Here is a 15,011-nt window from a genome sequence, read left to right as displayed (position 1 = left end):
CAAAGTTGTGACAAAATGGCTTAAGGACAACAAAGTCAAGGTATTGGAGTGGCCATCACAAAGCCCTGACCTCAATCCTATAGAAAATGTGTGGGCAGAACTGAAAAGGCCTGACTCAGTTACACCCGCTCTGTCAGGAGGAATGGGCCAAAATTCACCCAACTTATTGTGGGAAGGTTGTGGAAGGCCTCCAAAACGTTTGACCCAAGTTAAACCATTTAAAGACAATGCCTAATTGAGTGTACTGTATGTAAACTTCTGACCCACTGGGAATGTGATGACAGAAATAAAAGCTGAAATAAATAATTCTCTACTATTATTGACATTTCACATTCTTAAAATAAAGTGGTGATCTTAACTGACCTAAAACAGGGAATTTTTACTAGGATTAAATGTCAGGAATTGTGAAAAACTGAGTTTAAATGTATTTGGCTGAGGTGTATGTAAACTTCTGACTTCAACTGTATATGAGACTGTTACAAAGAGAACCTAGAAAGGTTTCCAAAGACTTGTGTGTGATGGTGCTTTTGTGCCACGTTAAGTGCCCAATGATTCAGGCGGGATACTGAGCTTTGAAACTGAAAGGAGAGTGTTCATGTGTCCCTGAAACTATTCAGAACGTTCCAGATCGAAATGTAATGAATAGAGCTGACATAACTCCCTTTTCTACCTGACAAATAATCATGTCTGTTCTGCGCAATACATTTCTATCTGAACTTTCTAAACACTTGCCTCTCTTGTCTCTGAACGGACCCATGGGTCATGTTCATTAGGGCACACAACAGAAAACGCTTTACAGCAGAGATGAAAAGGATTGTTTCTTATTGATTAGTAGTCCCTCCCTGTTTCAGTCAACTTTCTTTAGTTTGGTGCCTAATGAACACAACCCTGGAGCCTCACCTGTCTGACCCTGGGGGTGGGGTTGATTCATTAATGCACACCGAAGCAAAATGTTTTACAACAGTCCAACTACTCTGTCCCTGTTTCTGTCCGTCTTTTTCCCTTTATCGCCTGATGAACACCCTGGTGTCTGACTTGTGCGATGTCCCATTGTATCCCAGGTGAAGGAGAACCTGCTGTCCTGTAAGATGCTGCTCCACTGCAAGAGGGATGAACTGAGGAAGCTGTGGATCGAAGGCATCGAGCACAAACACGTCCTCAACCTGCTGGACGAGATCGAGAGTATCAAGCAGGTCCCACAGAGACTGGAGGCCTGCATGGCCAGCAAGCACTACCTGCACGCCACCGACATGCTGGTGAGTAAGTGAGAATTCGTGTGGAGGTGGGGTGGTAGGTGAGGATGTGGTAAGGTTTGTATGAAAGTGTGTTAAGTTTGGGGCCATGGTGGGGCGTGCGTGCGAGAGAATGGGGTTCGTATGATTAACACTGGGATATGGCAATCCAGACATCCAGCTAGATTTTGAATACCCGACGTTGACCTGACACTTGACTACCATATTACGTGATTGCTGTCCTCCTTGGCTACAGAAATGGACTGGCATTTCAGCTAATTGGCTGGACTCTCAGTTTTCTTCCATTTGGTGCCTAATGAACACGACCCAATTGTACATCTCCCTTCCAGCCGGTAAGCTTCATCAAAGCGGCCCAGGGGCCACCACAGGTGTGTGGGTTGACTTTGATGTGGGTTTTGTGGCGCGCTCAGCGGGGGCCAAAGCACGAAATGGCTTGTACAACTCTGTGGTCTCTCCTTTCCCTTCTTCCTCCACTCACTCCTACACTCTTCTTCCAAACTCAGGTAATTAGGGCCTAGTCAGTTCATCTCTGCTCCAGAACAGGCAGATTTGAGAGGGAGGACGAGGGATGTCTGGCCCCCTGAGGGCCCTGAAGACCTTCTGTCTCTTTGTCTCCCACTCTCAGTCCTTCGTGGGGGCTGCAAACCTAAAATCTACATTAAAGCACTTTTTACATGGTGTGGTCAGGTTGATGGAAGTTGGTGACAGTATTTAGGAAAATCACTCACATCTGGGCTAAATATATTAACTGTTATGTATGTAGTGGTTCTTCCTTTAAACATTCTTCTTTTAAACATGGCAGATTGTGGTAAAGTGTGTCATTCTGTCATTGCACCACAATATCACAAGAGGGAGTTAAGTCTAAACTGTGGCACAAATTGACTATCTTTTACTAAATTAATGGAGGTGTGAATGTTTTAGTCCGAGAGTGTCTGGCTCTAGAGTCCTACATCAGGTGGGTGGTCCTGGAGTTGAAAGAGAACTTGGGTAAATGCAATGGCACAATTACTGGACTGACGATTTTCTAAAATTGGCACAGTGGGCTTTTGGTTTCTCTCCCTCTAAAAACAGAAATAAATAATTCTAAATAACAAATGGTCTTTTACCACAGAATGAAAGAGTGATAGCCCCTCTATAGAATGTGAGTTCGTGAAACACGGAGTCCTTCTTTGCTAATGCGAAGAAGAAACTGAATGAAAGGGAGTCCAGCGGGGATAGGGAGTTGCCCATATTTTCAAGACTTGAGCTCCTTCATTTATTTAGGAAATATACTTGTTTATTTAGGCAATTTAATGTATTAGTTTAGACTTGGCCTATTTAGTAGGATTTCTTCAAATTGCTATGCAGGAAAAGGATATCTTCCACCGTGCCTGGTCCCAGGCTAACAGCTGACTTCTCTCTGAAACCACACCTCCATCTGAAGGTGAGTCTATCCACCGTGCCTGGTCCCAGGCTAACAGCTGACTTCTCTCTGAAACCACACCTCCATCTGAAGGTGAGTCTATCCACCGTGCCTGGTCCCAGGCTAACAGCTGACTTCTCTCTGAAACCACACATCCATCTGAAGGTGAGTCCACCGTGCCTGGTCCCACTAACAGCTGACTTCTCTCTGATCTGAAGGTGAGTCTATCCACCGTGCCTGGTCCCATCCTGACTTCTCTCTGAAACCACACCTCCATCTGCCCACCGTGCCTGTCCCAGGCTAACAGCTGACTTCTCTCTGAAACCACACATCCATCTGAAGGTGAGTCTTTATCCTTTGGAACCACACAATGACCAGGTGGACAGTAGGCCTCTTGAAGCGACAGAAGAAATCAACAAGATCCGCAAGTATTCTTTCACAAATGCTGGCAGCTGACTATTATTATTATTATTTTTTTTTTGCCTGATTCAGGACTCTAGTCCCGGAGAGAGACTGACTGAAACATTCACACCTCCATTAATTTACAAAAGGATAGTCTAATAGCTCGGCTATGTGTGACAAATCCCCAAATTTGTGCCACAGTTTTAATTACTGATAGTTGCTGTTGTCATTCAGAGTTGAGTCCTATTGTAAAGTGTAACCTAATGGCCAAAAAGGGGTAAACTTGCAATTTAATTTATGTTTAACTGCTCTTAAATTGTACATTTCTAACTTAATATCAAAGAATATGAAATAATCTGTCTTTCACCCTGCATTATAATATAACTTATTTTGAACGAAAGCCAGGAATGAGTGAGTCACTCAGCCCAATGCTGTTCCTGCTTCTTTTGCCTATTTGAGTGTTTATTTAATATCCTACGTATTCTGTCATCACCAAACCTCATGCAACCGCAAAATGACGGATAATACAATTTCACAAATCCGTCTGTTTTTAAACTTTGCTGTGGGAGTGACAAAATGTATTACAATTGAATTTAAATGAACTGAATGATGAGGATGAAGAAGAGTGATTGAATTTAAAACAATAGTGTAAGAATTGCTCTTCCTCGTCTCGTGTGCACACTAAAAAAAGACACCATTTTGTTTCTAGTTTGTCAGAAGAAGACAATGTAACACGCACATAGACACACATATTATTTGTTCATCAACATCTTTATGCTTTCGTTAATAAAATAATGATAAAAAGACTTTCAAAATAAGGATGTTTATCTCAACTACATCTCAGCTACAGTTGCTCTTCCCCCCCAGCTCCAGAACCATGGGTAAAACCTTGCTGAGAAGATCAATGTATTGTTGTATTGTCAGTTTCTCAACAAAAGAAAGGTTTAACATATTTTGAATGAATTCCTGAATTCAGTTGCTTCAGCTGACATTTTCCAGTTTATTTACTGTTTAATTATTCAAGTCTGTTTTTTTTGTTGGAATAGAAACACACTTCTCTGAGCTGGAGATTAAAGAATACAACAGAAGCCAGCCACCCTTGATGGGCTATCAGACAGGACAATAGACTCTTGCCGAGTTTAGACACTTTAAATGTTTGCGAGGCATGTCACTACTCCCATATCTTTGCATAGCCCACCAAATGCACTGTTTTCTAACCACTTCTGGATGGACCCATAACAAGTTACTGTGAGAATAAATATCACTGAATGACATAAATATTAGAATAAATTAGGCTAATGAAGGCAACATATTGTTGCTTACTGAAACACCCAAAGTCATCCAATTGTTATAATAGGATTTGAAGCAATAGCCTACTCGCGTGTGGTTAACTATTCAGCACCGTTTTGCGATGCTTTGAGACAACTATGGGGACTGGTCTTGATAAATCAATCAGATTTTTATTTTCACTGAATCTCAGTTTGGATATTGGTCAGCCTACAATTAGGGTGAGGAAATGTTAGGATTATTTTGCTCTCAACTCGCAATGACTTAGTAGCCTAGGCCTACTCCCAACTTGTCACTTTGTACAGCACCATATTTTCCTAACAGAAACCCTGAGGCTACTGTAAAATGCATTTTCTTTTTTCTTGGAATAGAAACACCATAATATTAATCAATTTAATAACATTTCTAAAAGTATAAACTGCACAATAAGTACTATAATTTAAAAATGTAATTATAATCAATCCCCTTCCGGTTACTAGTCCAATGCTCTAACCACTAGGCTAACCTGGACTGACCAGCTCCTGTTGTGCTGTTATGGACTGACCAGCTCCTGTTGTGCTGTTAGGGACTGACCAGCTCCTGTTGTGCTGTTAGGGACTGACCAGCTCCTGTTGTGCTGTTAGGGACTGACCAGCTCCTGTTGTGCTGTTATGGACTGACCAGCTCCTGTTGTGCTGTTATGGACTGACCAGCTCCTGTTGTGCTGTTATGGACTGACCAGCTCCTGTTGTGCTGTTATGGACTGACCAGCTCCTGTTGTGCTGTTATGGACTGACCAGCTCCTGTTGTGCTGTTATGGGGGATTGACCAGCTCCTCCGGTCAGTCCACAACAGGAGCCGGTCAGTCCACAACAGGAGCCGGTCAGTCCACAACAGGAGCCGGTCAGTCCACAACAGGAGCCGGTCAGTCCACAACAGGAGCCGGTCAGTCCACAACAGGAGCCGGTCAGTCCCTAACAGCACAACAGGAGCTGGTCAGTCCATAACAGCACAACGGGAGCTGGTCAGTCCATAACAGCACAACAGGAGAAAACAGGAGCTGGTTAGTCCCTAACAGCACAACGGGAGCTGGTCAGTCCCTAACAGCACAACAGGAGCTGGTCAGTCCCTAACAGCACAACAGGAGCTGGTCAGTCCATAACGGCACAACAGGAGCTGGTCAGTCCATAACGGCACAACAGGAGCTGGTCATAACGGCACAACAGGAGCTGGTCAGTCCATAACTGCACAACAGGAGCTGGTCAGTCCCTAACAGCACAACGGGAGCTGGTCAGTCCCTAACAGCACAACAGGAGCTGGTCAGTCCCTAACAGCACAACGGGAGCTGGTCAGTCCATAACAGCACAACTGGTCAGTCCACAATGGGAGCTGGTCAGTCCACAACAGGTGAAAACAACAGTAGCCTTTCAGTCCACAACAGGAGCCGGTCAGTCCACAACAGGAGCTGGTCAGTCCACAACAGGAGCTGGTCAGTCCACAACAGGAGCCGGTCAGTCCACAACAGGAGCCGCTCAGTCCACGACAGGAGCCGCTCAGTCCACGACAGGAGCCGGTCAGTCCACGACAGGAGCCGGTCAGTCCACGACAGGAGCCGGTCAGTCCACGACAGGAGCCGGTCAGTCCACGACAGGAGCCGCTCAGTCCACAACAGGAGCCGGTCAGTCCACGACAGGAGCCGCTCAGTCCACGACAGGAGCCGCTCAGTCCACGACAGGAGCCGGTCAGTCCACGACAGGAGCCGGTCAGTCCACGACAGGAGCCGGTTAGTCCACGACAGGAGCTGGTCAGTCCACGACAGGAGAAAACAACAGTAGCCAGTCAGTCCACGACAGGAGAAAACAACAGTAGCCGGTCAGTCCACAACAGGAGAAAACAACAGTAGCCGGTCAGTCCACAACAGTAGCCGGTCAGTCCACAACAGGAGAAAACAACAGTAGCCGGTCAGTCCACAACAGTAGCCGGTCAGTCCACAACAGGAGCCGGTCAGTCCACAACAGGAGAAAACAACAGTAGCCGGTCAGTCCACAACAGTAGCCGGTCAGTCCACAACAGGAGCTGGTCAGTCCACAACAGGAGCCGGTCAGTCCACAACAGGAGAAAACAACAGTAGCTGGTCAGTCCACGACAGGAGAAAACAACAGGAGCCGGTCAGTCCACAACAGGAGAAAACAACAGTAGCCGGTCAGTCCACAACAGGAGAAAACAACAGGAGCCGGTCAGTCCAGAGCGTTCTATATCTGTCACTGAGTGTCTGTTGTTTGGCGCATGTGAGGTGAGGAAGTTCCACTTGTGTGTAATTCACTGCTAAATGTTTGCTATCAGATATCTTATAACGGCTTTCTGCCGTGTTTGAGGAGTAAGTCAGAGCTCTGTATGGGTTGTCTGTACAGCTGCCATTTTGTCCCTGTGCTTCCGACTAGCGTTTTCTCTCCCCTCTGCTCCGTGTTCACATGCTGCTCTTCCCTCTGAAAAACATGCATCACAACTTTTTATTTGCACTTGCTCTCATTGACTTTCACTTGTAAATGTCCACACTCACCGAAAATGAGCTATGCTTGTATAACTTCATGAGCTGGATTTGCCTGTCTACAAATAGTTTATATTAGTTTTGGCTTGTTAGCATTTAGTTAACATCTTCTATATGATTTCGCTATTACTTGTGCAATTTATTTTTAGTATTCAGGGAAAGCAATGTTTTTTGTTTTTTAGCGGCCACTTGTGTGCTACTCCGGTTATTCCAGAAATCCCTGCGTGAACATCTACGCTGGTGGGAGGAGCTATAGAAGGACAGGCTCATTGTAATGGCTGGAATGGAATAAAAATGGAACGGTATCAAACGTATGGAGCCCGTCCTTCTATAGCTCCTCCCACCAGCCTCCACTGGCCCAAGCCTATGTAATGGTGTGGAGTCCTTGCTCTCACATATCCAACTGTGTTAGATCAGTGACCTCCAGGAAAGAAGGATGGATTCATAACAGTATTGGAACTGGGCCACTGTACTCTATGCAAGAAGGATCCTATCTTGTTTGATAGGTGCTAGACAAGAGCTGATGTTGACCCTAACTCAAGTTGAAGCTGTCCCTGGAACAGTCTGACGGAGGCTAATCTAAGGAAACTCAGTGAGTCAGGTCTGTGCCTCATTACATTGCTTTCACAGAAGACTGTCAGTGTCCATTTTAAGCTAGGCGTTTCAATTTGCCTCTCAGTAGGAGAGCGGCTGCAACAGTTATCTCTCTGTCTCTCTCCCTTTTTATTGGTTAACTATTTGTTTTGCTCTCCCTTTCCACCGTCTCAGATCTCCCTCTCTTCCCATCACTCTCCCCTCTCTCCGCTCTCTCCCCCTCTCTCAGCTCTCTCCTCTCTCTGCTCTCTCCCCTCTCTCAGCTCTCTCAGCTCTCTCTCCGCTCTCTTCTCTCTCTCTCTCTCAGCTCTCCCTCTCTCTCTTAGCTCTCTCCTCTCTCTCTCAGCTCTCTCCCCCTCTCTCAGCTCTCTCCCCCCTCTCTCAGCTCTCTCTCTCTCCTGTCTCTCTCTCAGCTCTCTCAGCTCTCTCTGCTCATCACCCTTTCGCTCTCTCTCTCCGGTCTGTTGAAAGTCCATACTGTCTCTGTCAATCCTGTGAGACTCCCTGATGTGTTCATTCCAGACATGCTGTCACTCATTACCCTGCTCATCTGTCAGATTAACATCTCCCTCACTTTCACACTCTCTCTCCATCCCCTCCTCCTCTAGCCCTCCCTCAGCTTTCTCTCTCTTTCTCTGTCTTTCTCTCTCCTCTCTCCTCTGTCTCTCTCTCTCCATCCCCTCCTCCTCTAGCCCTCCCTCAGCTTTCTCTCTCTCTCTCTCTGTCTCTCTCTCTCTCCTCTCTCTCTCTCTCTCTCTGCTTGACTATTAGTATTCCCACTGCTCTCTTTCTGCCTCAGCTGAATGGCAGTGTTACAAGACCCCATGGGGCTAGTGAGGGACAGGACTGGTTCACTTTCCAAAAAAAGTATCTTCTCCACTCCTATCCTACACACACACACACCCCCCCCCCCGACCGTCTGAGCCCAGTGTGCACCAGATAGGCCAGTGACGGGCTGTCACATGTACTCCTTCTCTCCTCCCCCTCCTGTGAGTCTCCCTCTCTCCCCATCCTGCTAACTCTCAGGAAGCCTCTTATAGTTGATTATCTTGACAGCCTGGGCTCCCTAACGATGTTAACCAGCCTTCTTCTGTCATCCCGGACCACTGGTAATGAGTCACACACACTCAAGGACACACACACAAGGCATACACACATGCACACATGCACGCATGACATACACACAGACGCATACACATTGGTCACACCCACTCACAGTTAGTTACAGCATATGCATACTCACACACACACCAACGTATACCTTCACCACACAGTGAGGAACACAGAGGCATGCAGAGTTATTCTATTAAGCTGACGGGGGCTTATCATGCACAGCATTAGCACATCTTTTGGCTAATGCTGCACTGATTTGCATCAACACATACTTGACCTATGGCCCTCCCTTCCTTTCCTCCTGTCCGTCCTGCCCGGTGATACACACACAGTCTGTGATGGCTCTCTGGAGTGCTGTCATCCAGCCATTAGCCCACTCTAATAAAAACCACTCATTAACCACCATGAAGATTTATTCAATATAAACACGCCATAACCACAATGCTAATGAAAAATGAGACGGGAAGAGAGAGAGGGACGGACGGACGGACGGAGAGAGAAAGAAAGCCAGGAACTTTGAGAGAGGAGAGCCTGGATGTAGTTTGATGTTGGGTGCATAGTCTGCATTCCTTAAGTTTTCCCCTAAAATGCTGTTATGTTGGGCAGTGGGGACTGGGCAGTGGGGGCTGGGCAGTGGGGACTGGGCAGTGAGGGCTGGGCAGTGAGGGCTGGGCAGTGGGGGCTGGGCAGTGAGGGCTGGGCAGTGGGGGCTGGGCAGTGAGGGCTGGGCAGTGAGGGCTGGGCAGTGAGGGCTGGGCAGTGAGGGCTGGGCAGTGGGGGCTGGGCAGTGGGGGCTGGGCAGTGGGGGCTGGGCAGTGGGGGCTGGGCAGTGAGGGCTGGGCAGTGGGGGCTGGGCAGTGGGGGCTGGGCAGTGGGGGCTGGGCAGTGGGCACTTGGGGTGGCTGGTAGCCTTGTGTTGGGCCAGTCACTGAAAGGTCGCTGGTTTGTAACACCGAGCCGACTAGGTGAAGAATCTGACTGTGTCCTTGAGCCAGACACTGAACCCTAAATGCTCCTGTAAGTCTGTCTGGAAAAGAGTGTCTGTTAAATGACTACAATGTAAAGCATTTAGAACGTTCTACATACAGCAGCAGTGTTACCACAGAGGATACACTGTAGTTATACTGGTGTTGTTGGCATTATTTGTCTGTCTAGTAACCGGTCTGACAACCTGTCTGACAACCTGTCTAGTAACCGGTCTGACAACCTGTCTGACAACCTGTCTAGTAACCGGTCTGACAACCTGTCTAGTAACCGGTCTGAACCTGTGTGAGGTGTAATGTATGGACAGACACCCATGCTTCAGATTTACAGTTCAAATAAACAACTTTCTCTAAATACTCAAGTCTTCGGTACCAATTAAACTAGCCAATTATATCCACATCTTGTTTATGACTGTGAAGATTTAGATTCATTATTGATGACATTTTAAACAGTTTTCCATTGCGTGTCCTAATAAACATGTCCCTGTGGTCCCCATCAAAATACTGTCTTCTGAAGTGTTGCCAGGTGTATTCAGATATACAGTGAGTACTAGTGGATAACACAACAGGTACCTGGAGCTGTGTTCAGGTCTCCCCTACATTCCAAGGTGTCTAGATCTATTCAGGTGTGTCTCCTGTGGTCCCCCTCGTGCAGGTGTCAGCGGTGGAGTCTCTGGAGGGCCCCCTGCTGCAGGTGGAGGGTCTGGGGGACCTGCGTCTGGAGCTCCACAGTAAGAAGCTCAACATCCACGTGGTCCTCATCGACGAGCTGCACCGGCACCTCTACATCAAGTCTACCAGCCGCCTGGGGACCAAGAACAAGGACAAGAACCAGGGACGCCACGGGGGGTGAGTGGCCTGGAGAAGGGGAGGGAGAGGGGGGGGGGGGGGGTGAGTGGCCTGGAGAAGGGGAGGGAGAGGGGGGGGGGTGAGTGGCCTGGAGAAGGGGAGGGAGAGGGGCGGGGAGTGGCCTGGAGAAGGGGAGGGAGAGGGGGGGGGGGGAGTGGCCTGGAGAAGGGGGAGGGTGGCCTGGAGAGGGGGGTGAGTGGCCTGGAGAGGGGAGGGAGAGGGGTGAGTGGCCTGGAGAAGGGGAGGGAGAGGGGGGTGAGTGGCCTGGAGAAGGGGAGGGAGAGGAGGGGGTGAGTGGCCTGGAGAAGGGGAGGGTGGCTTGGACTGGGAGTGGGGCAGAGGTGTGAGTTGTTAGGATCACGCTGTGAGGTTTGGTCAGGGAGATCAGAGTGGGGGTCAATCCCACATCAAGTGCAGTCAACAGAGGGAATGTAATGTTTATAATTTGCAGTATTCTAGTAGGGCAAAGACTCAAACACCAGATCTCAGTAGAGATTGGAAGTAGTTGTTTTCACTTCAGAATAAAAGCTTTGGGAGTCTGAAGTGTATGGGTGTTCACTCTGCGTTGGAAGTAGTTGTTTTCACTTCAGAATAAAAGCTTTGGGAGTCTGAAGTGTATGGGTGTTCACTGTGCGCTGGAAGTAAATGGATAATTGGGGGGAAACTAGTTGAAATCATTAAATAAAATACCATAACATGAGACAGTGTTCAACCTCCTCCTCTAATCCCACACAGTACAGTTCCACACTACATGTGTTGTCCCTCAGTGTTTACATTAGCTAGTCTAAACTTCTAGTGACAAGACAACGTCCCTGTCTCACCACTTAGTGCAAACACATCTGATTCATTCATGGGAGACCAGAGATGACGCTCTGTAGAATGATAATGTGGGTTTTGGTTAGTCGACGACCGCGTCACAACCTACATTAGCATCGGGAGGATTATCATACCAACACCAATGGGCGTGTCCCAAACGGCACCCTATTCCCTACTTAGTGCACTACTTTAAAAAGTAATACACTGTGTAGTGCACTATGCAGGGAATACGTTGCCATTTGGGACACATGTTAGAATGCTGTGTGGGGCGACGGCTGCCACCTGCATGATAATTCCTAAACCAAGATGCAGCATCACAACACATTAGACTGATGCAGGTCACCCACCTCTCCAGCAATGAAGCCTGTTGTTTTGATGTTTGTTTAATTCATGCTAGGTGTGTGTGTGTGTGTGTGTGTGTGTGTGTGTGTGTGTGTGTGTGTGTGTGTGTGTGTGTGTGTGTGTGTGTGTGTGTGTGTGTGTGTGTGTGTGTGTATCTTCATTGGCGTGTGTGTGATTGTTGTGTGTACAGCAGTGTGGTGTCTAGGCTGTGACGTACTGTATAGTGATGTATTAGTTGGGGTCTTAGAGTGACAGGTTAAAGCTCCTGTATAATGGAGGTTTGGTAAGAACAACCCACCTCCACTCAACACTCACTAAGCAGGGCTACACTCAACACTGTGGAGGTACAGGGCTACACTCAACACTGTGGAGGTACAGGGCTACACTCAACACTCACTAAGCAGGGCTACTCTCAACACTGTGTGGAGGTACAGGGCTACACTCAACACTGTGGAGGTACAGGGCTACACTCAACACTGTGGAGGTACAGTGCTCCACTCAACACTGTGGTGGTACAGGGCAACACTCAACACTGTGGTGGTACAGGGCAACACTCAACACTGTGGAGGTACAGGGCAACACTCAACACTGTGGAGGTACAGGGCAACACTCAACACTGTGGAGGTACAGGGCAACACTCAACACTGTGGAGGTACAGGGCTACACTCAACACTGTGTGGAGGTACAGGGCAACACTCAACACTGTGGAGGTCAAATCAAATCAAATCAAATTTATTTATATAGCCCTTCGTACATCAGCTGATATCTCAAAGTGCTGTACAGAAACCCAGCCTAAAACCCCAAACAGCAAGTAATGCAGGTGTAGAAGCACGGTGGCTAGGAAAAACTCCCTAGAAAGGCCAAAACCTAGGAAGAAACCTAGAGAGGAACCAGGCTATGTGGGGTGGCCAGTCCTCTTCTGGCTGTGCCGGGTGGAGATTATAACAAAACATGGTCAAGATGTTCAAATGTTCATAAATGACCAGCATGGTCGAATAATAATAAGGCAGAATAGTTGAAACTGGAGCAGCAGCACAGTCAGGTGGACTGGGGACAGCAAGGAGTCATCATGTCAGGTATTCCTGGGGCATGGTCCTAGGGCTCAGGTCCTCCGAGAGAGAGAAAGAAAGAGAAAAATAGAGAGAGCATATGTGGGATGGCCAGGGCAACACTCAACACTGTGGAGGTACAGGGCAACACTCAACACTGTGGAGGTACAGGGCAACACTCAACACTGTGGTGGTACAGGGCTACACTCAACACTGTGTGGAGGTACAGGGCTACACTCAACACTGTGTGGAGGTACAGGGCTACACAACACTGTGTGGAGGTACAGGGCTACACTCAACACTGTGTGGAGGAACAGGCACATGGCTGACTCTGTTCATCCATGTTGTTAACAGGTTCATTATAAAGCTCTGCTTGTCTCTCAGGTGAATGTTGTCGTTGTGGGTAGCAGGGTTGGGCTCAATTCAAATTGAAGCCAGACAATTCAGGAAGATTAATTTAAAATTTTGAAATAAGTAGCTTCTACTTTTCAGTTTAGTGAGAAGTCATTGAAAATAAATACAATTTGTATTTATTTATTTATTGATTTGTAATTTTGTAACGAGGATGATGGTGATGATGGTGACTGATGATGCTCTTCCCAACTCTCTCCAGCTCTACAACCAAAGACACGTCCCCTCTGCCCCAGCTGGACGTCAGCAGCCTGTCCACCCCTCGCAAGCTGATGGACTCCTCCCAGTTCAGCACCCCAGGGACCACCAGCAGTAAGTAGCCTTGGTAGTCCAACACACATCCATTATGCATGTCTGCTTGGCTGAATACAGCAGTACTAAATGAGGGCCTGCACACTATACCAACCTAATAAAGGAAGGGTTTGGTGCAGTTGATTGTGCTGACCTTACTTCATTACCACCAGTAGAATGGCTTTAGGAATACTACTGGATAAGAGAGGGAGAGGGGGGTCATGGAGGAGGGAGACGAGGAAGAGGCAGGGACAGAGAGAGGGAGGGACGGGGACAGAGAGAGGGAGGGACGGGGACAGAGAGAGGGAGGGACGGGGACAGAGAGAGGGAGGGACGGGGACAGAGAGAGGGAGGGACGGGGACAGAGAGAGGGAGGGACGGGGACAGAGAGAGGGAGGGACGGGGACAGAGAGAGGGAGGGACGGGGACAGAGAGAGGGAGGGACGGGGACAGAGGGAGGGAGGGACGGACGGGGACAGAGAGCCAGTGAGATAATGTGAAACTGGAGAGAACTGGATATTGAGTGGAGAAGAGAAAGGGAGAGGAGTTGAGATGGATAGATAGAAAAGAGAACATGGTGTAGATGGAGAGAGAGATACTGTAGAGACTTGATGAGAACTATTGGAACATAGTTGTCTCCTGGATAGCACAGTGGTAGAGTTGTCAGGTTAGTGTTCTACTGTCGCTCCATTCTGCCGATGCTCCCAGTAATAATGAAATCATTAGCAGGGATCTGTACTGCTGCAGTTATTACATCCATTAGCATGTCATTAGGGGTGTGTACCAGAGAACGCTGCAGGCTCAACACACCTCGTACATAACACTGCCTCTCACACACACTCCACTGATGGCATTCACACGCCAGCAAGCACATGCACACACACACAGAAGCACTAACGCATGATGACACGCACACCTTCTCCCTGCTTCCATCTCTTCCATCTGTGCCTCGTATTTCCTCCCCCTTGCAGCACAGTACATACATCACAGGATTATTAGGCCATTATCATATTAGTACATACTGTCCATCACAGCATTATTAGACCATTATCATAATAGTACATACATCACAGGATTATTAGACCATTATCATATTAGTACATACATCACAGCATTATTAAACCATTATCATAATAGTACATACATCACAGCATTATTAGACCATTATCATAATAGTACATACTTCACAGCATTATCAGTCCATTATCATATTAGTACATGCATCACATCATCACTAGGCCATTATCATAATAGTACATACTGTACATCACAGCATTACTATACCATTATCATAATAGTACATATTGTACCTCACATCATTATCCGTCCATTATCATAACAGTACATACATCACATTAGAGCATTATCACACAAGTGCATACATCACATTAGAGCATTATCATACTAGTGCATACACAGCAGCATTATTAGGACATTATCATACTCGTTCGTACATCGCAGCATTATTAGGGCATTATCATGCTCGTTCATACATCACAGCATTATTAGGGCGTTATCATACAAGTACATACATCACAACATTATTAGGGCATTATCATACTTGTTCATACATCACAGCATTATTAGGGCGTTATCATACAAGTACATACATCACGACATTATTAGGGCATTATCATACTCGTTCATACATCACAGCATTATTAGGGCGTTATCATACAAGTACATACATTT

At 47.2% G+C, this 15,011-nt stretch overlaps 1 protein-coding gene across 1 annotated transcript in view; it reads left to right on the top strand.

Moving 5' to 3' along the window:
- The first annotated feature begins 876 nt into the window (after window positions 1–876).
- Window positions 877–15,011, top strand: part of LOC139392958 (exocyst complex component 4) — a 224,487-nt gene continuing 210,352 nt past the window's right edge. Inside the window, exons 1-4 of the mRNA XM_071141269.1 lie at window positions 877–921; window positions 1,062–1,256; window positions 10,217–10,410; window positions 13,231–13,340. Coding sequence (XP_070997370.1) covers window positions 877–921; window positions 1,062–1,256; window positions 10,217–10,410; window positions 13,231–13,340 — 544 coding nt within the window. The remainder of the gene's footprint in view (window positions 922–1,061; window positions 1,257–10,216; window positions 10,411–13,230; window positions 13,341–15,011) is intronic.

Source organism: Oncorhynchus clarkii, chromosome 33 (genome assembly GCF_045791955.1).
Source record: "Oncorhynchus clarkii lewisi isolate Uvic-CL-2024 chromosome 33, UVic_Ocla_1.0, whole genome shotgun sequence".
Classification (NCBI taxonomy): Eukaryota; Metazoa; Chordata; class Actinopteri; order Salmoniformes; family Salmonidae; genus Oncorhynchus; species Oncorhynchus clarkii.
The sequence above is the reverse complement of the archived record's forward strand: the minus strand, read 5'-3'. Positions and strand labels throughout refer to the sequence as shown.